Here is a 26329-nt window from a genome sequence, read left to right on the forward strand (position 1 = left end):
TGTGAATATTATAACTTTGATAGAGTGTGTCTACCTTCATCAAACCTTAATAAAGATTCTGAAAATATAATAAATCGAGGTATTGTGAAAATTTACGCCAAATCATTGATCAACGATAAATACGATCTACTTGGACTATTCACACGACGCTCACGACAGGTGGCGGCACTTGCACGCAATGACGCTGACGTTTGAATCGATCAAATCACACCTATAGAATTTGTCAAATAAAATTTTTTTGAATTTCGATCATAGACAATATTTTGTAGATTGCATTTTTTATTTTAACATGTCATTCAGTGTGGCCACGTCTAAAATGCGTTTGTCGTGTAATCCTCCAGGGATATGGATTAATATTTTTTTTCTTTAATCATTTTTTGGTGTGGGATATGCTTTTGGGAGGTATTTGGTACGGCTTATTAATTTTTTATCGGGTTTCAATTCAGGTATGCGGTACTTACTTTTAGTGAAGCGATGACATGCTTAAATAAAAACAATTTCAATTGCATTTAATGTCAATCACCGGAGCTTTATATCTCAAGAAACGACAAAGGCGGTACCTAATTAATAAATTGGATATTCCTACATTTTTTGTATATTATTTATGGTGCAGTTTACGCACTTTTACAATCTGCAATTCAAATCTAACTCCTAATCAAAACACTTTTAAAATAAAAAAAATAACTTGCCTATGGTCAAAAAACGTGGGAAAGTGTCCGTAGGTTGTATATGTTTTGTCCGAACGGCAGTTCCGTTTCTTGAATGATTTTTTTCTATTTGCACAGGTGTATTTATAGACTGTCATCCATCATCAGTACAATGGACGTAAAATGTTTTATTACGCGTGTAATCTTGAAGCAATTAGTATTTTTTCCGCCTCGACAAGGCTTAGTTCAGGCTTAGGTAGGTATTACAAGTTAATGTGTTTATTATAACTCTCGTATTAATACCTATAATAATAATTATTTGTCTTATTAAATCTAGAACTTAGGTATATGACAGCATTTTGCTTCCTTCAAACATTTTATTTTCATAGTTGTTTGATATTTGATAGCAGTTGAATTTTAATATTTTAAACCAAGAGCAATAAATCACTTTTCATAATATTATAATATGCAATAAGAATGTTAGCTTAAATGAATCGTTTTGAATCGATTGTACGTTTAATTCAAATATTTAAATGTAGCGGCTAGCGGCCATTGCTTCTTGAAGTTCTAATTTTAAACTCCCAGGCGTTGGCGGCGAAGAGCCATAAACAATTTTATTTCTTTTTTTTTACTCTGCAGGCAACAGGGCTGCCACATATATGTTCACGAATGCATTTAATTCATCATTGGTAATTAAGTAAGATAAGTGTTATATAATTAGGGGTTCTTTTGATTTAGCACATGACAAAATGTCCGCTTTGTAGTTATAGGAATTATAAGTAGGTACATATCCAAACTTCGACATGGATAAAATACCAAGAGGAAATTTATATATTATATATTTTTTTATTTATGAAGAAGGGTGCCAGGCTATGGTTAAAATGAAACACTGTCTATGAAGTAAAAATAACTCGAATATTTTTTTATGTTCTGAGGATATGTTTGCATTAATAGATTATAAATTAAGACAGCCCTATAGACGTCCGTCCCGCCTTTAGACCGGTATCCTGCCCTTTTCAGACCTTTTTAAGAGAGAAATTTATTATCTATACTACGTCATGACCGGTAGCGATTTTAATTGTGAAATATGAGGTTAGATTTTTTTGGACTTTTTTACACAGGAAGGTCACTTTTGTATTTTTATAGATTATTTCGGATCACTTTTTTAAATTGAATTAGTTACGGACCCTTTATTGTTAGAAATAGATTTTAATGTTACTTTGTACAATAAAACGGATGTCCTTCCTTAGCTTAATATCTAGGACGGATTCGGCATTTATAATCTGTGGTCATTTATAAAAAAAGTAGCAATGGAATCGAAATTCATAATAACAATTATAATACACACTTCAATAGTACTTAGTGTGATTAGTGGTATCATTAAATGTTAATTAGCTCAAACCCTATATAAATATATCGCCAATTACCGCCTTAACATATTATTGATATGACATGGGTTTAGTATTGTCTTTTGTTAACATGGCTTTTACACATTAAGAAAACACTTTTTAAACGGATTGAAGCTATGTATTATTACCACCGTCACCGTGACCGAGCACGCTGTAAGCACGCGAAACGTCGGAAATCTTTAAATTTAAAATTATGTAAATAATTATAAGTTTATAATAATAATACATAGCTTCAATCCGTTTAAAAAGTGTTTTCTTAAACCCATGGGTTGTAGCGGGAAGGTTGTATTGCCCTTACATGTGGTGCAGTGTCCCCTTTTTAAGTTTTAGATTGATTACTTTAAAGCTGAAGCCGTGTTGGCCAAGTTACAGCGACTCATCCCTGAGGTCGTAAGTTCGATCCCAGGCTGTGCACCAATGGACTTTCTATGTGCGTATTTAATATTCGCTCGAACTATGAAGGAAAACATTGAGAGGTATCCGGCTTGTCCAAACCCAAAAAATCTATAACGTGTGTCAGCCACAGGAGGCTGATCACCTACTTGCTTATTTGATTGATAAATTATCATTAAATAGATACAGAAATCTGAGGCCCGACCTACATTTTTTATGAATTAGCTTTAAGATAATCTACTAATATAATATTTAGGACAATATTGTAACTAGCACAATAATAACCATACGAACTTATGATTACGAGCCAAGGCTTTACATTTTGCTCACTCAGTCTTTCTTAAGCGTGTCGATTTCCTAAATCGTTAGAGTTACGCCCCGAGAGTATAGCCAAACGTAGACACTCTCTTCAACTTTGCATTCATTCGTCTTATAGCAGTTAACTAAATCATGGGAATTACGCCCCGAGAGTATTGCCGTAAGTACTTTCTTCGACTGTTACATTACATTCATTCGTTACATAGCAATTAACATTTCATTATTTCGCTTATATTCTATTGTTGGACGCTTGTAGTTTGTATAGAGTAAAATACAAGTCCTCTATTAATTAAAGCACATAGTCAGTCCATAGTCTTTACGACAAAAGGCGTTATTATGTTATTATTTGGTTCGATATATAAACAATATCTATTTGAATTTATAAAAATAACTACGATGCTTGCTAATCACTGGTCATTTAGCACCAATTTCTGAAAACATCTATAAATATTAGCAGGGCCAGATTTAGGGGACGGTAACTGGGGCAACAGCCACGGGGCCTTCACAAAAGTGGTGGCCCCCACAATAGCTCATGATCGTTTGTGAATTGAATAGGCAAGTAGGTGATCAGCCTTCTGTGCCTGACACACACCGTCGACTTTTTGGGTCTATGGCAAGCCAGTTTCCTCAAGTTGTTTTCCTTCACCGTTCGAGCTAATGTTAAATGCGTACATAGAAAGAAAATCAATTGGTGTACAGCCGGGGATCGAGCCTACGACCTCAGGGATGAGAGTCGCACGCTGAAGCCACTGCTATATGTTTTATGTTTGTTAAATACTAAAATAATGTATTTGGTTTCACAATAAATTATTGATTGAAAATCTCGACTATTAAAAATTGCTCATTTTATTTGGACATTAATTTGGGGTAGGTACAGTCCATTGTTGCCTCGAGACCTCTCAATCTGGCCCTTAATATTTGCCAACTAAGTGACAACTTTTTAACACGACAAAATTAGACAATTCCAATAATTCCCAGCCTGGAATAGTTTTTATTGGAAAACTAAATTGTCTTTTTTTTACTTATTGTTTATGTTCCAAAGTTCTGATTACTTCCAAAAATATTTCAAGAACATAATTAGCCAAATCGATCCAGCCATTCTCGAGTTTTAACGAGGCAAACGAACTGCAATTCATATATATATATTATGAAAATGACACATTCATTGTGGCGGCGCTTGATTTGACCATGATTGTGAAAGGTGCTGCTCTTCATGCAACCTAAAGGGATACTTGACCATTCTAACCACTCCAGGCTCCAGTGGCTAAGGTTGAGGAGTTGTAAGTATATATCCTTAGCGGTCACCCACGTAGTCCTGGAATGCGAAGCTGTGGCTAAACAACGTGCAGAATACCTCGAAACAGTGAGGTCACTCCTTCACGGAGTACCCAGGAGGCTTCTGAGCTTTTGGAAGGCTTTGGGCAGGCTTAGTTAGCCAAGACTTTACGTGCAACAGACATATTGAGAGTCAATCCTAGCGATCAGAATAATTTTGTTATGACGTCAGCGTACCTACTGTTTACAGTCGAAGGTTGTAGGTGTCCGTACTACACCTTAGGAATTCTTAATTTCTAATATATTCCATATTTTCACGCTAAAAAAGGTACCCATTTACAGTGGAGATTGATTATTTATAAGCTTAAACGATGCCGTCAGGGGCATTTTTACACCGTACGAAGGTATTTATTCAACATTTCATCAGTATCACCTTGATGGCTGGACATCATCCACAAAAAACTTTATTTTGCGAATTAGTGAACTCTGGTATCGACGGTGAGAGTTTTCCCTCAGAGATACGTTCTCCAATTGTTTGAATACAGCCTATACTCCCTCAGAGGCCGGTAACGCACCTACTAAAATGCGTGTCCATGGCTGGCCCTTTAGAGCGTCGCGTAGGCTCGTTTGCTATTAAAAAAATACAATTAATTGTCCTTTCATACCAATATTCCTATGTATTACACTTTAACCCAACAATGCAGACCAGCACAATGCCTTTTAAGCCTTGAAAGATATGCCAATTAAAGCCTATTTTACGAACACCTGGTGAAAAATATTACGGGCGAAAAAAATTTAAAAGTTACCATCCGCTGAATTATAATCGGCAATGGAGCGTGCGACTTAATCCATAGGTTGTTTTTTATTTAATTCAAAGGGCTTTACGTCAACCAAGGTTGCTATTTTTTAGCGACTTTAATTCCCCGCTTTGGAATTTATTGTTACCTATTCTTACACGTAATTAATTACGATACGTTCTTAAGTTAATACAATTTAAGGTTTATATAACAAGGCGCAAACACATGGATCATCTGGTTTTATGTGATACTGCCCATGGACACTCTCAATGCCGGAGAGTTCGCGAGTACGTTGCGGATTTTTTACGAATTTGTAGGTCCGCTCTTTTGACGGACCCTAAATCGAATTGGTTCGGAAATACTTCAATATAAATAGCTATTTGTTTAACATATAAAAATTCACACACCTATACTCATTATTTAACTCGAATTAATGTTTAATGGTTGCTTGGTATATAAAAATGGTTAAGTGCAACTGCATTGTTACAGTTAGTAGAAATGTCAGTTTTAAAGGCCGGCTACGCATTCGCTAGCGATTGGCGGCGTCGCTATAATTTAACATCAGGGGAGCCTCCTGTCCCTAGTTCTTTAAAAAATGTTGGAGCGTATGAAACCAAAATTGGCTGTATGGAAGCAACTTATACTTATTGTTTTGCACTGCATAAATATTATACCTATAGCTACTTCACGTTGTCTATGGTTCATTTATAGCCCTGAAATCCATGGTGCAATTCCCGACGGCCATAATTCACTTGGCGATAACAAAACACTTCAATCTTACCTGTAAAGAAAGACGAGAAAAAGTACCTACTAATTGTGTCAATACGATATCTAGACACATTGGAAGATGAAAAGGGTGACCGCGTAACGCCTTTTCAATACTAAAAAAGTGTACATTTTGTGACAAGCGCCTAAATTTATAACTAAGAGCGCACATTGCGCGAACATGTCAGGTTGCTCTACGCCGTAGAATCTTACACTCTGCCAGAGACTGTCCAAAATACTGGAACATTCGAATGAAATGCAATTAATATGTTGGACGTATGCAGTATATTCGAAACACAACCGTGCTGGACAGAATGCAGTACAATAAAGAAGTTATGACGGTTAAGAAAAGGAAACATTAATATTTCGGACACTACACGGATACATAACACCAAAAAATATGAGCTTCTTCAACTTATCATTCAAAGCAAAGTGACAGAAGGAGACCTGGCTGCAGACGCACGTCTTGGATGTAGAATCTTTGACAATGGTTTGGTCAAAGCAACAAGTTATATAACAACGCCAGAAGCGTGGCATCCGAATTAAAGGAGCCATGATGATTGCCAACCTTGCCAAAGATGGCACCCAAGAAAAAATTTCAGAAATGTATTAGATAGCGCGAACTATGACTCCCGTATATCAAATACATTATGGAGTCATAGTTCGCGCTATCTTCTTTTTGAATCTTAACCTTCTATGTCTCAAAACAAAAATATATTTTATAAATTTATCACAGCTTTTTGATGACGTTTTTATTTTGAAAAAATTGAGTCCTTACACAAAGGTTGAATTAAGATCTACCTTTTGATTAATTCATATTTATTCAATGCAATAAGTTAATTTTCTGTTTTGAAGTCGTGTTTATTTTGACATTTCATGAAAGAATATGATAAAAACTCATTGCATTTTATTTAATATTTATAAGTTTTAAAATGTTAAAAAGGACTAACGTGATACATTTTTCATAATTACAATAACCTATTGTTTTCTTTATGAATGGCATAAAAATACAAAACAGATATCATCGACTATAGAGTAAGCCATTGGGAAAGGTCCAAAGATAAAGAGCCGGGTATACAAAGAAGGGCATAGACAATTGAATGGCGAACGCGCGGCACGCGGCTGGCAAGTGCCGCGCAAATTGAGTGCTCCAATTACCGTATCGTATTTAGCAGGCATTATACAGACTGATTTATTTCAGCATTGTAACAAACTCAGAAGTAAAGTCTACAGATACTGAAAAGGAACTAGGATATCCTGAAAATATAATTTGTGATAGATTCCATGATGTATCGAGCTATACTTTCTAGAATAGTATTGAGTTAAAAAGGGGTATAAGCAGAATCTTAATGTTCTGTTGGGCTTATAACTTAGGTGCTTACGTACTTATTTTTTTTTAAATAACTTGGGGTAAGGAACTAATTACGCTTATAGTCAAATTTAACATAACAATAATCATAATTCAAATTGTACAGAAAACTTATACAGATATATGTCAATGTATAGTTTATATTTTGTTATTATTTTATCTTTTTTACAAAATTATTAGTTTTCAAGCACTCTGTATGTAACAAAAGATGGCTTCACTTATTTACGCAGTTCACGTGACCGAGAATGGTCGCATTCGAATTTCAAAATCAAGAGGATTGGCGGCTAATCGCCCGCCCTTGGCGCCAAAACATCAGATATGGTCGAGTGTTGCTATTCGAAAATTAAATATAAATAAATGGAGCTAAAACGATTAAGCACTTTGAATTATTTGTTATAGTATCACCTCTTTAATGTTTGTAAATTAATTACTGCATACATGTATAATATGAAAAGAAAATTGATTATGGTTTTTCGTAATAAGTATAGCAACTAAGGTATATTAGGATAATATTTAAATCGATCGAATAGGTTACATTGCGACTCTCAATGCTCTTAAATAGGACCTTAGAAAATTTACGCTCACAGGAAGGGAGAGCAAATTGAAAAGTCGAGTTGCGTGTAATCGAATATTCGAATCTGCGCACATCAAAGTGTTCCAAATTTAATTTAATAAATCGCTCAAAATTACCAAACAAGCAGAATTGGCAACTCCATTACTTACACGGAAATGTTATTTTGTCGCCAGTCATTTGACTTATTTTCTTTTTAGTTTTGTGTCCTTTTAAATAAGTTTTACCGCTGCATCCCTAAACATATACACTATATTCGGCTTGTAATCTATAATTTCTATTTGCACATTCTATTGAAATTTCACGATTTTGACATCGACAAATCCGAACGAGGAAATTTACAATTTCACGTGTAAATATGTTTTTCACAAACAATTTACTTTATTAAGTACCAACGAACGTTGTAATGTAGCTTTGCCATAAAGTTTCAGGGGCATTTCTTCTTAGACGTCTTTAAGTTTATATTATAAGTATTCATAATTAAAATAAACAGTCTTAAATCTTAATGTATAACGTATATACCTGGTATATGTTATTACATATTGGTAGCACTCGGCTTAAAGGTCTCGTTGTCAGGATTTAAATTAAAAAAAACTTTCGGTATTGTTTGAAATTACTTCAGTTTTGCAGTATTGATACGGACATGTGAGCTTTGTGTATCCAAATATATGGAGATAGAGTGAAAATCTAAAGCCTAAATTGGTGCTTGGTAAAATTGTATTTTACTGGTAGTTAGCTCCAAGTGACCTCAATAAAAATGCTTATTGGGCATTTCTTCAAGCACCAAGTAAGAATATAGATCAAAGCGAGAAATAAACTGGGCATAAATTTGCGAGTATAATGCAATAAGATCGCTTCTTTGCTCTAATATACCGAAAAATTGAATTTCCGTTGCTCGAACCAGCCCTTTGATTTGCAGTTTTTATCAATCCATTCACAAATGCGTAAATAATATTTGTAATTTATATTTTGTGATATCATTAACAAATTAGAATTTTTAAATGTAAAGGTTGAACTTTGATTTATTTTTTATATATCGCTCATAACAAATTTTGTCTGTGATAACTGAGCTATAAATCATACTGGCAAGTAACAAAGACAATACGTATTTGACAAGCGGAACGAAAAGAAAAAACGAAAAAAGTAAGTTATATATCTTATCTATTTATTAAGTAAAGTATAATTTATTTATTAAGCAGAGTGGTGGCCTAGTAGCTTGAGTGTCCGAGTCTCATCCCCGAGGTAATAGGTTCGATCCCCGGCTCGACTTTCTTTTTATGTACGAATTTAACATGCGATCGTACGGCATAGGAAGACATAGTGAGGAAACCGGCTTACATTAGAACCTAAAAGTTTGACGGTGTCAGGCACAGGAGGCTGATCACCTACAAATCATCATGAAATAGATACAGAAATCTGAGGCCCAGATCTAAGGAAATTGTAGGGCTACTGATTTATTTATTGGTAAAACGGTAATGTAAATCGTAAAAACGTATTAGTACAAACTTTGTCAGGTATATGACTTTGATATATGACCTAAAAGTAAGTTTATTATTCAAGTTTAATTAAAAAATTACCCACTCGTTATGTATATGCAAACTTGTAAGCCGCCATTGCAATTTAAATTCCACTATTTCGTATTTTTATCGCGCACATTATATCAAAACCGCCCACTGAATAATAATTTCGTTATTTTACTCGCCAATAAGTTGTGTTGCCAGTCGTAAAATTCAATTTTTAATGTTACCTTAGCCCGCCCCATGCCATAAATAAGATTTCAACTTTCGCAGGATTAAAAATAGGTTATTTTAAAAATAGGTATAGGTAGTCTGTACTTAATGAACTGGAAAATATTGGATTTTTTTTGTTTCTGATTTTCACGAATTTACTTCGAGGCTTTGGTATATTCGAACTAATATCTCCTCTGAGGTCTCATATCTAATGGATATTACGTATACTTCTGCATACGTATCATTGATAATTTTCTTTATTGGATACTTTAGGGGAGTATAAAGACTGTGCAATCCTGTATTTAAAGGTAGCTAGAGACATCGGGGCAGTGCATATATTTCCTAAATTAAATGGATAGTATTTCCAGTCAAGTTTTCAAATAATATATAGCGAAACCAAGTACCTATATATTTACTTGGTTTCACTATATTTTATTATTAAAGCCTATTTTGTGGGCTGTAGCCCCTAGAGCTCTATGCCTTACACGTGACCGATGGTATAAAGTTCCAGTTTCCTCTCGATATTTTTAAACTGCGCTGTTATGAGGATAAATAAATCAAAATATGTATCCTTCCTACTAAATAGGAAACGTAATGTAAAGTATAACACACATAGTCTGCAAGACACGGATATTTTTTAATGGTTAAGCTTGTCGAGTGCTGTAAGATTCTTTGTAAGTGTAATCTGGTAAGATTTTAGCGTAGAAGACCTTTGAACGGTAACTTTAGACGGCGCAGGAATCAATATTAATTTACAGTACAACTCTTGGACTCTTTCTGTATTTGTTTCGTCATCATTTCTTTTGTTTTATTGTCTGTTCTGTTCCGTTACTGAGTATTTGCGCTTCTAAAAAGTGTATTGATTTCAAACAACAACCTCAGGGGTGAGAGTCGCAGTGAAAGATAGGCCAACACTGCTTATAAAGTATGTGAAATATGATGTTTAATGAAAAAAAGTTGTTCGTTTTAGTCGCTCATGGCGTCTTCATCTTTAGGGTTTTTCAGGAACCTATTACTATAGATAAGTAGGTTAATACATTTCGGTTGTCTACACAAGCACATTTAAGTTATACATATTGCTGAAGTATTTTAGAACCAATCGAAATTATTTCAAAGGCAGGCAACGCAAACTTTAAATCTCACGGCGATGCAGCTCCGCGGTCAGATTTTTATTTATAAAACAGGGGACAAACGGACAGGAAACTTACCAGTCAGACTCACATGAACAATGCTACAACGCCCGCGAGTACGTTGCCGGCTGTTTGAGAATCGGTACGATCCCTTTTTGAAGAGCCTAAGACGACTTGGTTTCCTCATAGTGGCGGTGAAATCTTAAGAAACGTTCAGTTTCATCATTCAAAGTCCGCCTGCTTGTATGCAATGTTAGTTATACATTATTTTCTTCTATATTAGAATTAATTTATTAAAGGTGTTGCGGCCGACCCAAGTATATATTCTTTCTACCAGCTATGATTTTGTTTCCTATAGAGTAGAGACTCTTGGGCTGTTGGGTGGAAATGCACAGACGTTATTCCCAGAGTCGTATCTGTAAGTATCGCAAAACAGGGAGGAAATGCCAGCACTAAAGGTATGCCACAGGGATCAAACTTATGTTTGGTTTTTTTTTTATGTAAACGGGCAGGAGGCTCGCCTGATGTTAAGTGATACCGCCGCCCATGGACACTCACATTGCCAGAAGGCGCGCAAGTGCCTTGCCGGCATTTTTCTCTTAAATTTTTTAATTATTGTATTATTACCATGTAGGTTTTTTTGTAAATACTGTATATTTGTGTATACAGTATTTACAATATTTATATTTATTATATTATTATGTGCTGTATTACATATGTATAAGTTGTTAAGTCTGAATTGTGTGAAGAAGCTGCTTAGCAGAAGATGAAAATATATTTTATTTTCACCCGTTTTGTGATGTAAATAAAGTATTTGTTTTAATTTTATTGTTTTTCTGTTCTATGGTATCTGTTTGTTTCCTAGTAAATAAATAATAGTGGCTTCAGCGTGCGACTGTCATCCCTGGGGTCGTAGACTCGATCCCCGGCTACCAAAGGACTTTCTCTGTGCGCATCATCTCGCCCGTACAAAGTTCTCTACTAAGATCTAGTAGGTGATCAACCAACCATCTGTGCCTGACATACTTGCCTATTAGATTATGGAACAGATACAGAAGCTGAGGTCCAGACCTAAAAAGGTTTAAGTAAATAAATAATCTGCAATAAAATACGTTCCTTAAATACTTCACAATTATTAGTTAGTTCTTAATAACTGGTGTTTATACTACTACTTACTTACTAACTTACTAACTTTAAAAATTGCATTTTTGTAAATTGATATTATGCAATAAAAAATAAATAATTTACGTTAATTTAACCTTCTCGGTTTTTCGCTGCCAATCCTATAATTGTGTGTCAATAATCGCTATTTACGTAAAGGTTATTGAGTTAAATTAAAAACATGTTTAAAATTGTATTTTATTACGCTTCATAACATCGTTATTACGGTTTTTCTCTGAGGTACCTAACGGATTTAAATGAATATATAGTTACTTGGTTAATTTCGCAAATTTAAAAATCTCAAAACGGGATTTTGACATCTTAAAAACTAATGGAATATGGCATCAATGTAATAATAATACTATATCAATATTGAAACATTAAATTTTCATTACTTCCCTTCATATCAAATAACATTCAATATCGCGTCAGATGTATTAGGAAAATGAATAATAAATCCGCTACCACAGACAATAGAGGCATTAGGCACCATAGACAAGTTTACAAGGGGTGGGCTAACAACGTCAACTCTATTATTTATGGATTCTTTAACATATAAGAGGTATTGAATGAGGGGAAATTTCGGACATTTGGCGCAAGGAAGTATTTCTTCTGCTCCGCTGCTTGCTGAGAGGGATTTGTGGGGTGCACAGGTTTGTATTGCACGCGGTTGCGAAATGAGCTGCTGATACGCAATTTCGTAATTATCTCGAATTAAAAAAGGTCTGTTAATAAGTATATTCATTTGGTTATCTATAATATAAAAATATAAATTAAATATATATAATCTATTAGATAATATACTTATGTGAAAGCGTTTTAACCACAATCAGGCATAGGACCCGTACGGCGTACAATTCTTGATCGTACACAAAATAAAGCCGCGGGTCCCACAATGAAATAATAGGTTAGGTAGATAGGTATATATTATGTATGGGAGAACATTTATGGATAGAACTTGTGATAGTATTATCTTGTATAGTAATACGCTCCTTCAAAATACAATTGTTAATCAAATGCGCTGTCAAATAATTTATATTCCATCGTGACTGAAGATTTGAATATAGATCGCGGGCTTTTAAGTTTCTATAGATTAATAAACGTAAAATTTCCCGCCAAAACCAACGAGGCATAGACAAGAGGCAATGCGCAATCAATATACACTTGTGCACATTTGTTTGAAATGGCTGTCAAGTGGCCACATGCCGGCGCGTTTATTAAATATCCAGCCATGATACATTATTTGCATTGCACGTTGAGAATGTAATAAAATTCACTGACCATTCCTACGTACAAGCTATAACTAGCATTTTATCAAACTAAGGAATTTTAACAAACACTTATGAATAGACCCTAAGATCTTAAAACAGACAAGATGGGTGATTTAAAGAAAACAATAAATTGCATTAAGATACGAAAGAGTCACAAAAGTAAATCTTAAGCATTTATATCTAACACTAGAAATGTCCAGGGCCCAAGTATCAGTGACTATTCTCAAAATAATGAAATTTTGAGTTTTCATGTAACCGTAGAGATGTCATAGACAAAAAAAATCTAATATTGAATAGGTTGTATATTTTACAGTTTACAGTTAGTGAAATAGATGTTCTCATACCTATACATATCAATAACAATAATAATTTAATGGCTTCGTATATTTTATAATTGATTTACAAAAATAGGGACTGAGATCAAAAGTATTTTCATCAGTGCCTCGGCGTTCGATTCCCGACGAATCAATGTTGGTAATATAAGCAAACGCGCCATAGACATCGGTTTCTATATACTGCGTAATTATACATTAAAGAATCTCAAAGGGATCCTTACAATTTGACTTTAGCATATTTTTCTTTGAAACCGTCCCAAATTTTCAAGAGGCTATATAAGGCTGTATACGGTATATAGGGGAGTGAGAGTGCCTTGCGTTCTTGTAATATATATTTGGGGGGCTATTCTGGTTTGGTTAGTATCGATATAAATAACCCTTTGCAACGATTATACTGAACTATGTATTCACAATACAGTGCTTCAATTAAGTTCTAACAACAAAGAACGAAAAACACTGCTGCAACGGCCAGCCTTATTGTTAATAAGCGGAGTCTTCGGGGTAACTCGGGTACTAAAAGAGCAATTTTGAGCGTTTACTTTTGTAAAACAGAGAATAAAAAATAAACCAATATCTATAGAAAAATTATCTTAATCATAATAATATTATAAACAGAAAGTTATTTAAATTACGTTTAAGTAATGCGAACTGATCTATATTCTTTAATATAAATTAGGAATTGTTGTCAAGTCAAGATTACTAAATTTTATTTAGTGGATTTTATTGTAGAACATCAGAATAGGACGCTCCACGCAGCAGCCAGGGAGGCGCGGCGTGCGGGAAGAAGATAAGCGGCTTAACTCCGCAATAGAAAGAGAAAGCATGATAGGGCTAGCCCTTTGTGTAGAAAGAGACAACACATGTTTACTATATACAGCTGCGAGTATTATTGCGTACCACCGCGCTCTATTGATTAAAACCAAAGAGACTTAAGCGCTGTTAAGGTTCTTCAATAATATACTGTACTACGTTTAGATAAAGTTCAATTTAGTGAAATTAAAATTGGAGCATGTTAAATAATTTTGGAGGCACTATATACAGCTGCAAGTATTATTGCGACCACCGTGTTACAGTATTCCAAATTTAAACGATGTAAGTAAAGAATTTAGTTCTTTTATATTCAACTGTATCCAGTTACAATAAAAACTAATTTTGCCTATCAAATAAATCGAGTTGTAGAAGCACTCTTGTGATGGGTAAAATAAAATTTTTGTAGGAATATCTACGAACGTAGTACGGAGTATGGAGGCACAATTTACCGTAGCATCTAAACAGCTAATTTTAAGAGAAGTCTAAACGAGTCGAGCAAAGATTTTTCATTCTTTTATTTTCAATATGGCGGTTTGCTTGCATATTGCAACACTATTTGTTGGAAAATATTTGTGTGGAAAGTTCAGTTTGTGGAAAATCTTTTGTATAGAATTTTTTCATGTAAAATTATTTACAACGCAAGAAGTGGAAACTAACGCAAAGGCCTAATATTCATAAAGTCTAAACTAAATAAAAATAAGATCAAAGGCAAGGCCCTTTTCTTTGTTTTTTACCTTTGGATTAAAAACAGTATCGAAATGACATCTGACGTTTAGTAGGTTTTACTTACTAACCTCACGTAAACCAGGAACGTTAATTAATATATTAAAACGGACAATTTTCTAATAAACACGTTAACAATGTTAAAATAGTATTTATAAACCACCTTTCTCTTATTTAATCCATCTTGATTAAAATATAAATATATAATATACAATATTTTCAATTTTCTTAACCACCATATTAATAATATAAATAATTAAAAATGATTATTAACAAGGCGCTTTTAGCGTTTCTCTTATCTGCTGAAAAATGTCTGTCTGATAGGAAAAGCTCTTATATCTTATTCTACAAACTACGTTAGCATCCAACCCAGGCTTGAGTGTGCCTCCTAGCGTCAATTTCAAAGGAGCTGGGATGATCCTCTGCAAATCTGAATTCGGAAACTTATTAGGTCATTTCAATAACAGACTTCACAAGGTTGGTTGGCTGTGGGGTCTAGGGAAGCCTGGTAGATAGTATAGGTGACCGCAGAGCTGGTGCTCTCGCTCAACGAATAAATATCGCAATACAGCGAGGAAATGCATCCATGTACACTGCTACAGGGATCAAACTTTTTAAATTTGTTTTTATTTCCCTTTTATTAATGTTTGATTATTTTGATTAATACTATGTTGGTTAAGAAAATTTGTAAATATTGTATATTTGATTGTTACTAATAAATAAACTTATAAATAAATTTGGGAGAAATGGAATCAAATTCAAGGGCCTCTAGCATAACCCAAGCTAAACAAAAACAGATAGCGATGTAGTGTGACGATCGGCTCAGTTAAAATATTCTGGTTTTAAAAAAATATGTATTTCGTACAACAAAGAGCAACCACACAACAGCTCCAGGTCTTCGTGAACCGCTGACTTCATCAAATCTTTGGATTATTCTGGTCGGGGAGAGTTTCTTTGATTGTTACGTTTAGTTGAACAGATAAAATAGGCTTGATATTCAATAATAGTTAAATTTTTGTACATTAGAAAAATATATTTCAACGGCATAAGAATTTTCATCATACAATCGATTTGTCAGCATTTCGTAAACCAACGCAGTATACAATATATAGTTATATTAAAACATGAAAGTATACCAGTCCAGGATTAGTGATCCCTGCAACTCGACCCTGGGTCAACGACAGAAGCCCTGCGACACCTGACACTATCATAGATACACCGTTGTTTAATTTACTTACAATTATATAAAAAGCTGTTAGTTACTGTTAAGCATTCTCATAGAGCAATAAGCAGTGTTGGATAGGTTCGAACCCCGACAGTGCATTTAGCATTTGCACGTACTTACTGAGAAGATCGTGAATTAAGACGGCGTGTATCAGAACAGAACAGAACAGAAGAGATTACCTACTGTCCTATTTGAAGAAACCAATTATAAACAAATACAGAAGTTTGAGGCCTGGATCTTAAAGGGATTCTTTATCCAGACATAAGCCCTCATTATGATATTCTGTTAAAAGTTCTGGGTTGAGCTAATAATTTATTTTTAGAAAATTATCGCCAAGAACCGATGTTTTCCTTCATAAGCGCAAGGTTTAATAGATCTATTGGAAATGAAAAAGTCGTCTTAACCATTTTTAGTTATATTATAATAGGTTGTGTAGTAAAATCTAACTATACATAAACTAAAGAATTAATAAAGTAAACAATGGGCACTTCTTGTACAAGCATCTATCATAAATGCTACGGCCAATCCAATTTGTAGGGCATTCCTGGAGAGTGTTCAGAGGAGTTGTTCGGATTAATACCTGCAGCTGAGTTTCATCATCCAATACAACTGATACGTTTACAACTGAGCGGTTTCTACGGCAGTTTTTGCCGCGCACCATCAGTACGTGGAACCAGCTGCCCATTGGAGTATTTCCGAACCAATTTGACTTAGGGTCCTTCAAAATGAGCGCACTAATTCTCGAGCGAGCCCTCTAGCATTGAGAGTATCCATGGGCGGCGGTATCACTTAACATCAGGTGAGCGTCCTCGGTTCTATAAAAAAAAGAAACGGTCTCCTTGGTCATCGAAACCTTTGTTCCCTTTACCGGAACTCCACCTGGAGAACAGCTTTCACGCAAAAATCTTTTGGTATCTTTGGCGGATAAAAGAAGTCCGTGACTAATAAAAAAATCTTCATTTTCCTTTTTAGTCCTAAATTTTTCAATTTACACTTAATATATACATACATACATGATGTAGGAACTGGAAAAGCTGACATAGCAAATGTAAGTAACATTCTGTTTGTGTTTGAAATAAAAATCTTTATTAAAGGAAAAACTAAGATCACTTCGTTGGCTGTTTTTTTATGTAATAGGAGGCAAACGGGCAGAAGTCTCACCTGATGTTAAGTGACACTACTGCCCATGGACACTCACATTTCCAGAAGGCTCGCAAGTGCTTTGCCAGCCTTATAAGACTTGGTACACTCGTTTCTTGAAACACCCTAAATCGAATTAGTTCGGACATACTTATATAGCTTGCTGTGTTAGCCTTTAGTACAGTCTATTAATTTCTAAAACACAAATATACAGTACTTACAATATTCATAACCTATATAGTAATAATAAAAATAAAATAAATAATTGAGACATTTGGTCCCTGTGACATTTGTACCTTTAATGTTGGCAGCATTTCCTCGCTGTATTGCGATACTTATTCGTTTATCGAGAAATGCACCGGCTGGAGTTACGGGTACTCAAATCATAATCATTTATTCAAATATGTAACACAATGTACACTTATGAACGTCAAGAAAGAAATACATATTACATGCTTCTAATTTTACATTTACTGTCAGTTTTTAAATCAAGCTCCGCTCCGCTACTCTTTTTAATCGCTAAGTTTTTGTTTTACGCCATGTTTGTATGGAGCTGCAACCATTACACCATGTTCCACATGACATCTTAAGTAATTAATAATAATAAAAGAAACTGAAAACAAAGATTTGTCCTCTATCAGCAGGAGGCATGGTGAAATAGGAGCACGCACTTACATTCTCGTGGGAACAACACGCAAATACATAGTCGAAGTAACATGACCGCATACACGAATTCAAGTCCAACCAGTGACCATAGAAAAAGAGAAAAATAGATGCTCTGGAAATGTGGTGTTGGAGGCGGATTCTTAGGATTCCCTGGTTAGCTAAGGTTACAAATGTGTCCATAATAAGACAGTTTAAGGTATAAAAAAAGATTTCGACACTTTGAACATCGACTTAGACATCATGAGTTTTCACACGCAGAGATCCAGAAAGTTTACAAAAACTTATCGGGACTGGCAAAGTAGAGGTCACCAGAACTCCAAGCCGATCCCATACATGCTGGACCACATCTACTAAAGGCCTTTACAGGTATTACCATCTCCCAGGCGCAGGGGTTTGTCGGAGATTGAGGAGAGTCGGGGAACTTGTGCGGCGTCAACATGACCTTCAGAAATGAAGAGTGCGACTGAAGAAGATCTATGACTTCTTCAGTCGCACTCTTCCTGTTAATTTGTAAGGGTCGTGTAGAAAGTTTATTTTATTTATATAGTTATCAATTTCTCATGAAAGCTCCGCCGTATTGAATTCGCTTACACATCCGTCATTTTCCTAAAAGATTGATGTGTAACTTATAAAGCTTAGAATTATTTGAAATTAAAGAGTTTAACTATTTACATTAAGAGAGAGATTTATCTTTTATAAATAAAAACTAATTTCTAGTTATAGCAATACAGCGCGGATATGCTGGCGTTAACGGTACCAGAGAGACCAAACTTTTTAAATATATTTTTGTTTTCTGTTTATAAAATTTTAATTATTATTACTGTGTTAAGTCAAGTTAAGTCCATATTTCTTATTAAAATATTACTGAATTCAAATAATAATATCTCTTAATATCGTAACTCTGGTTACGTATCTATGGTTAAAATGGCCGCAAAGACGCACTTGCCATGCACCAATTTTCCTCCAGGTAACTAAGAATTAATAAATTAAACACAATACTGTATTATATATGCATATATTCGGATTCAATATTTCAATAGCTATCAATTAATAATAATCAATACAACTTAACTAAAAAAAATACACTGACTCTCGAACTTAGTACAATAAACTGTACTTAACCCTAACTTATCTATGTCCAAGCATAAAAGTACTATAAGTTACAATTTTATTACATTTCATTCTACAATCTCCATAAATAAAACCTATAGATTCTTATGTAAAAAAAATGTACTAATTTCGTCATTGAACACTTCCAAATCATTTATTTCGAAATTAATACACTCTACACAATCTAATAACCTCTCGGTTGTTCCTTACGGTGGTAAAACGTAATAAATTCATTTGACAGTTTTCTCAAAAAAAACCGTAAAATTTCGTATTTAAAAGAAAATTTGTATCAAATTGCGATATAACCTAAATTAAAACTATTATAAGTTATTTTACACCGACTGTACAATTATTTGAAAATGAAATGTAAATCACAGCATTCTGCCGACAATTTAGGAATAACCACAGCTATGTACAGAAATAGTTAAGTGAGAAAATGGCGCAAAACGCAAAACCTAATTTTGTCTGTGTCTGAAGATCCTCTATTGTTTATGGTGAATCTTTTTGTAGATACGTAAAAAACATTAAAACTTGATTTCTATACATAACCATGGCGACTTAACTAATTCACATATACAATCGCACATTTACAAATTCATTTAAAAATAAAAATTCTTAATCTCTATTTACAATTATAACGCGATTGCGAGAGTCACTAGATGTAGCCTAATTAAATGATATGACTTGGGAATGTACATAATTGCAAAACATATAGACTGAGCCAGTAAGGCCTCTAAATTATTCGTTGAAATATAAAGCCGTAAAGTAAAGTCTTAGAGCGATTTGTAAAAAGGAATTCGGACAAATTTTGATACTATCTTATTTATATGCGAATATAGTTTTATGAGATGTGGAAATAGTATCACAGTTTGTCCAAATAAAAATTTACACAGACAAATCTCCTTGGTATCTGAGAAATTTATCAAAATAACAATCGTCTTTGTCTACGAATCGATTCTGATATGTATAAACTGCATTTTTTCTAAACTCTCAAATTAAAGAAAGCATTTTCACCTCAGTCAAACGGTAGGGAACAAAAAATGGTTTAATTAAGATGAAAGTAATGAAGGAACACGCTCGAAAACAGTGTGCCAAAATCGATTATTTCTCTGATAAATTTGCAAACCCTATATTTACAATAACCTAGAGAAAGACTAGATATACTACACCATATTTATGCCGTATTTTTCGGGCGCGAAGTAACTGTTGCCAGAGTTTGAAAAGTTCGTGATCTGTGATGCTTGAAGCATGCTGAGATGTGGGGAGTTTTGGGATTGATTCTCTGGCGACTCTGGGCCCGAGGAGAGGATGTTGTGTGAAGGCCAGGCGGCCGGCGGTGAGGGGTTTCCGAAAGACACTTGGTTGTAGAGCTGGTTGCCGTTCGATGTCAGGTTGTGGCCGTGATGACTGCCGTGAGACTGGTTCACTGAGGCACCGTTAAAGTACTCCATCTGAAAGCAAGTTATTAGTTTAGTAAACGAAATCATACTTTGATTCTTAAAAATATATGTATTTTTTAATTTGTATCTTTTTTAAATCGACCTTTAAAAGCTACGTTATTATTTATAAATAAAGCTGCAGTGGAATCTCTATAACACGAACCTCGTTAAGTCGAAAAAAATTGCTATTACCTTCAGCAGTTACATCTTATGTATCTCGAAGTTCTTGTTAAGTCGAAAAGACATTAACTAGATTTTTTTGCATTTCCCTTGATATTCGAGTTGTAGAGATTCCCCTGTATATGATTATGAAATATTTGGGTTCAAGATTCCTTACCTGACTAGGATAGTATGGGGAGTTATACGCGCTCTGCCCATAACCCTGGTGATGATGCGAGCTCGAGTAGCTCCTTATATAATCCGAGCTGCCCGGCCAGTGGAAGCTGTTGTAGCTGTCCGGGTGGTACACGTTGCCTGGACCGTTGATGCTTTGAGGAGTGATTGGTGGCGATGGAGTGGTCATTATAGAGGAGTTAGACCCTAACGGAGTCAGGTTACCAGTCAGACGCGAGCTATACTGGTCTTTAACGAGGTTACTGCCAAAACTTTTCTCTGAATAGTCCACTTTGCTGGAGTAATCTAACCTCTTTGGACTCGAGTACAACTCCTGTTTCGGTGTGACCCCATAAGAATGAACGTTGAGAGTATCTGATGGTGACGAATCCTTTCCACTGATCCTTAGGTCGTTAGAGTTATAGTGGTGTAAGGAAAGGTTTTTGTTTAAGGGTGACGTGTCATAGTTAGGGGCTGATTCTTTCTTGCAGATGACATTGATCGGAGGGCTAACTGACGTTGTTGGTGTGATGGGGAGATTTGGTGAAGAAGTTGTGATGCTGGAAGAGTTAGGCGTGGTTAAGCTCGAGCTTGCACTGGTTAAAGTCTTGGATGTCGAGATTTTAGATGAGGAACTGCTTTTGATTGTGTTACTGGATGATATGGTTTTGGAACTGGATGATGATTTACTGGATATCTGAGTGTTGGATTGCTGTTGGAGCTGCTGGCGACATTTCGCACGTCGATTCTTGAACCACACCTGTTTGAGAAAGGAAACTTTAATATATAGTTGAAAAATGATTTAATCCTAATTTAACTCCCTTTTTAAGGATATTTAATTCGCTGGTTCATCCCATAATCGGTTTGATTTCTGCTGACACTAACAGACTTTTTCTACTATTTTGAGGCGAAAACACTTGGCTATAATTTCATTTCATCGATTCATTTATTCCAATTTTAATAAAGGCTGGGTTGGCGATATAATTCACAAATAAGCCACATAACAAATATGGGGAGAAACTGAGCAGTGTTATAATTATGTTTACTTATTGTTACCATCTGGTAATCTAATATATTTTATTTTAACAGTATGCTCGTTCTGCTCTATAGGACAATCAAACGAGACAAAAAAGAGGTTGTAAACAGTTGTATAGGTTTGTATTTTTTTTTTAATTATTTTTTTTAAGAAATCAACATTTACCTTACTCAAACACTGTTTGACTGGATGTTAATTATTATTATTTTTATATAGAATAATGTAAAATATATAGTTGCAATATGTGAGCAAATTGTGTGAGTTTATTTTAACACCAGGCGCCTCTTTTATATTAGTATAAAATAAATCAAAGGTGCTACAACCTTTTTAGGTTTGGGCCTCAGATTTATATATGTATATATATGTTTCATGATCATTTGTCAATTTAATAGGCAAGTAGGTGATCAACCTCCTGTGCTTCACACACGCCGTCGGCGTTTTGGAGAGAATGTTAAATGCGCATATGGAAAGAAAGTCCATTGGTGCACAGCCGGGGACCAAACCTACGACCTCAGGGATGAGCGTCGCACCCTGAAGCCACTAAGCTAACACTGTTAATCTAATAGGCAACTTGTCTAGGTCTAAGGCAAGCCGGTTTCTTCACGATGTTTTCCTTCACTGTTCGAGCGAATGTTAAATGTTAGAAAGAAAGTCCATTGGTTCACAGATCTAGATGCCCCTACGCCAACACTGTTTATGTAAGTATAGTAGTTTTTTTTTATTCTACTTACATGGTCTTCACATATAATGAACAAGGTATACAAAATATTGTTAAAATTATAAAAAAAAATGAGTATGGAGTTACTCTTTGGAAGGGGCAACTATTTAATTAGGGGCCTAATTGTAATAAATTTTCTCTTTAATTCTCTGCCACTTTAACTTCAATACATAAATTATTAGTAGATTTAACAAATATTACGTCTTTTAACAATATACCAAACATATACAAACTTTTTTTACATACTTCAATTTGTACACAAATTATGTTCTAAGCATTCAGAGAATCTACCATATCACAATTAATTACGAAAGTCTGACATCTGTTGCATTGTAAATTGATTCTTTGCTCTTTTTCATAAATTAACTAACGAACAAGGGCGGTAATCCCTCAGTTAGTATTATAAGCACGCGTAACACTACCAATTCTGTATTGCTATTGTTAAAATTGCACGGTTATGTACCTATTAAAAAAAGGTTGTACAATCTATATACACGCTCTGACACGTAATATTGGTAAGACCGACTCTGAGAATGGCAGTACAGATAAAAATTAGCGCAAGTCATGCCATAGACATTTTATCTTTATCTGTGTCAAGGGCCCGCTAACGAGGAAATACGCAAAAGGGCACGTTGCACAAACACAGCGCTTATTAATATTATCTATGCTTGGATCAAAACGATCCAATTACTGTCCCCTTTGGATTATTATATACGGTAATTAGTTGAAATATTTGATCCATCTATGGTAACTAGTATCGGTTTGAGGCTTTGTGCTATCCTTTTATTTATTGTTTAGGTAGCTTATGACTTTTGCACTTGTTCAAAACTTTTTATCGATATGACAGACTGTCGCTTAGTATAATCTTACTACTTATATATCTCTAACTCAAATATGATTACATATTTAATAAATTTTCATCTTAAATAAACTTCAGTGACTAGAGTCTAGGGCTTTTGTAGGATCGATCCCTGGCTATGCACCAATGGACTTTCTTTCCATGTGTTTTCATGCATTGAGCATTCTCACTAAAAAGTCGACGGCGTGCGTCAAGCATAGGAGGTTGATCACATATTTGCATATTAAATTGACAAAAGATTATGAAACAGATACAGAAATCTGAGGCCGAGGCCTAAAAAGGTTGTAGCACTACTGCTTTGTTTTTTTTTATATATTATGAGTGTAGGTAGAGTTTTTCTAAATATATAAATAGTCCATAAGTCTTAACTTGTCAATGTTTAGTTGTGCAAGAAACAAAATTATTTGTGTTACACGAATAGTAATAATTATTATAAAGCATACTGACGAACTGAAACATTTTACCATTCAACAGTTAACAAAGGTTGTCACATTATTTAGTTAAATCGAATAAAACGCGATCAAAACCCCAAATAAGAAACAGATATTCACAATCAGATAACCTTCTATCAGACCATTAACGATCACAACGTCTGCACTCTTTGATGTCTGGCAGCTAAATGAAGAATCACGTTATCATGTTTAACGTTCCGGCGAACAATGGGGGATTCGATTTTCAAATTTCAAATTTGGGACGTAATTCGATTGGCAGTTAATGCGGTATTCGTGTTGGTGTAAATAGCACGAAATGCGTTAACGGAGGGTAGTTCTTAAGTTTATGATGCATTTAAATCGTAAATCAAAGGTAGCAGAAATGTATAAATTTTATGCTTTTGTGACAGTGAATAATTATTAATAATTTTCTTAATACAGCTTTATTTTTAAAGACATTATATTTTTGGTACTCGTCAATGATTTAAACTAACTTATAATAAAAATCACTTTACGATTTTACAATATTTATGCGGATTATTAAATTAGATTTATTGATTTCTATTAAAGTAATATTAGTAGTTTATAATGATTAAATTACTTTCGCGTAACCGTTTACTACCGTATAAATAAATACCGATCAATAAATATAATTGCAACATATTAATACACGGATTAAAATGAATAAAAACTTAGTACTGTAATAATTTACATATGCTAATATTAGTTAATTAATTGAAAATTCTACAAAACATACGAATACGTAAAACCACTATCTAAAGCTTTAAGCACTCATGACTCTCATCCCTGTCGTAGGTTCGATCCCCGGCTATGCACCAATGGACTTTCAATGTGCGCATCTAACATTCACTCGAACGGTGATGGAAAACATGGTGACGAATATCATGCCTAAGACCCAACGGCGACGGCAACTGTCACCTATTGCTAATTAGATTGACAAATGGTCATGACACAGATACAGAAATCCTAGACCTAAAATAATTGTAGCGATACGAATTATTATTATTTAATTATTCATTGCCTAAACAAATTAACATCAATAGACAGTTCTTCAAACAGAGTAGACTGTTTTAGTTTATGATTAAAATAGATTTTATTCAATAATTAATTATTATTTAATCAATACAATATTATGGTGATTAATCTAAATTTCTGATTGCTTCCTAACTAGCCTTCGTTTCGAGTGGATTAGGTATATTTTGGTAAGATTTTCAGTGTCATATCATACTGTCGAAAACCTTTGTTATTACGATATTGGTGAAAACTTTACCAAAATCCGTTTGGTATTTGAGTTGATCGTGTAAAGACGCGGCCGGAGGCTTCATTTGTTATTGTCTTTCACATAACGTATAAATAATTATGTGGAAATGAATTAAAAAAAAGAATCTTATTTAATAAAAAGCTATATTTTTATTTTGGTAACCTTGTAGTCACACTATAAAATCATTACTTAAGACAGTCTTAATTTTATGTTTACCTGAACCCTGGACTCAGGCAGATTTATCTTCAGAGCGACTTCCTCACGCATAAAGATGTCTGGGTACCGAGTTTTGCCAAATAAAGCTTCTAGGACGTCGAGCTGCGCACGAGTGAACGTTGTTCTCTCGCGTCTCTGTTTCCGCGGATTAACACCTGTAGAGAAGAAATTATTTTTATTTATTACATAGTATAGGTACGTGGCAGACAAGATCAGACACATAAAAATAAGATCAGAGGCCAAAGCAATTGATGCCCTAAGCCACGCCAAAAAACTGAAGTGGAAGTGGGCGGGTCATGTAGCACGCCCAACAGATCACAGGTGGACGAAAGTAGTAACTACATGGAGAGGCCCACCAAGCAAACGGTACAGATGCAGACCTTACGCTCGATGAGATGATGACATCAAAAAAATCTCGGGTCCTCAATGGATGCAAATAGCTCGAGATAGAGAAAGATGGCAAGCCTTGGAGGAGGCCTTTACCGGAGAGGGTTCCTGATACATACTAACTGTTACAAATAACTACTAACACAAAGGATAACCGGATACTATTGGATCGGGAAATAATTTAAGGCTTAAAATAAATAGGTACACCAAGTACTGGTACCAACTGGAAACAAAAATAGTACACAAGAACAGAGTATCTTCAACTTAATAGAGACTGTAAGTAGTGTTATTGGACACTATCTAATGTTATATTTTTAGTAAATTAGGATCGTTTTAAATTATGTATTAGTCTTAAGTTAGGCTAGATCGTAAAGTTGAATTGTGTCTTTGTACCGAGAAAATTTATAAAAAAATTCATTACATCCAGCGAATACATAAACGAACTGTCATAACAATTAGTTATTCAATTGCGGTCTTCATCTAAATAGATCTGAATTAAAGTGTACTGAAGACGCGCCTCTGAAAACCTCACTAGTTCAACCGAATATTTTATTATTGTGATATTATCAGCATGATATACATGCATATAGTATAACTTTTAAAAACATAAGTGCGATATAAACGTGTACTTTTTGTAACCTATGAGTTTTGCAATTCGAAATATCTTAATTAAATTTCTGCGCTCATTAATGCCGTGTGAATATAAACAGGTTATACATTTTAGAACCTAGATAACCACTTAGTCGCTAATTGAAAATAGTTTTATATAAAGGAGCCTACATT

At 34.5% G+C, this 26329-nt stretch overlaps 1 protein-coding gene across 1 annotated transcript in view; it reads right to left on the minus strand.

Annotated features, from left to right (window-relative positions):
• Nucleotides 1-18779: 18779 nt before the first annotated feature.
• Nucleotides 18780-26329, minus strand: part of LOC123720649 (homeobox protein OTX1) — a 39443-nt gene continuing 31893 nt past the window's right edge. The window contains exons 3-5 of the mRNA XM_045677348.1: nt 25160-25314; nt 20622-21377; nt 18780-20296 (exon numbers count right to left, since the gene is read on the minus strand). Of these exons, the coding sequence (XP_045533304.1) occupies nt 20009-20296; nt 20622-21377; nt 25160-25314 (1199 nt within the window). The 3' untranslated portion in view covers nt 18780-20008. The remainder of the gene's footprint in view (nt 20297-20621; nt 21378-25159; nt 25315-26329) is intronic.

The sequence above is a fragment of the Pieris brassicae genome, chromosome 2, assembly GCF_905147105.1.
Source record: "Pieris brassicae chromosome 2, ilPieBrab1.1, whole genome shotgun sequence".
NCBI classification, from domain to species: domain Eukaryota; kingdom Metazoa; phylum Arthropoda; class Insecta; order Lepidoptera; family Pieridae; genus Pieris; species Pieris brassicae.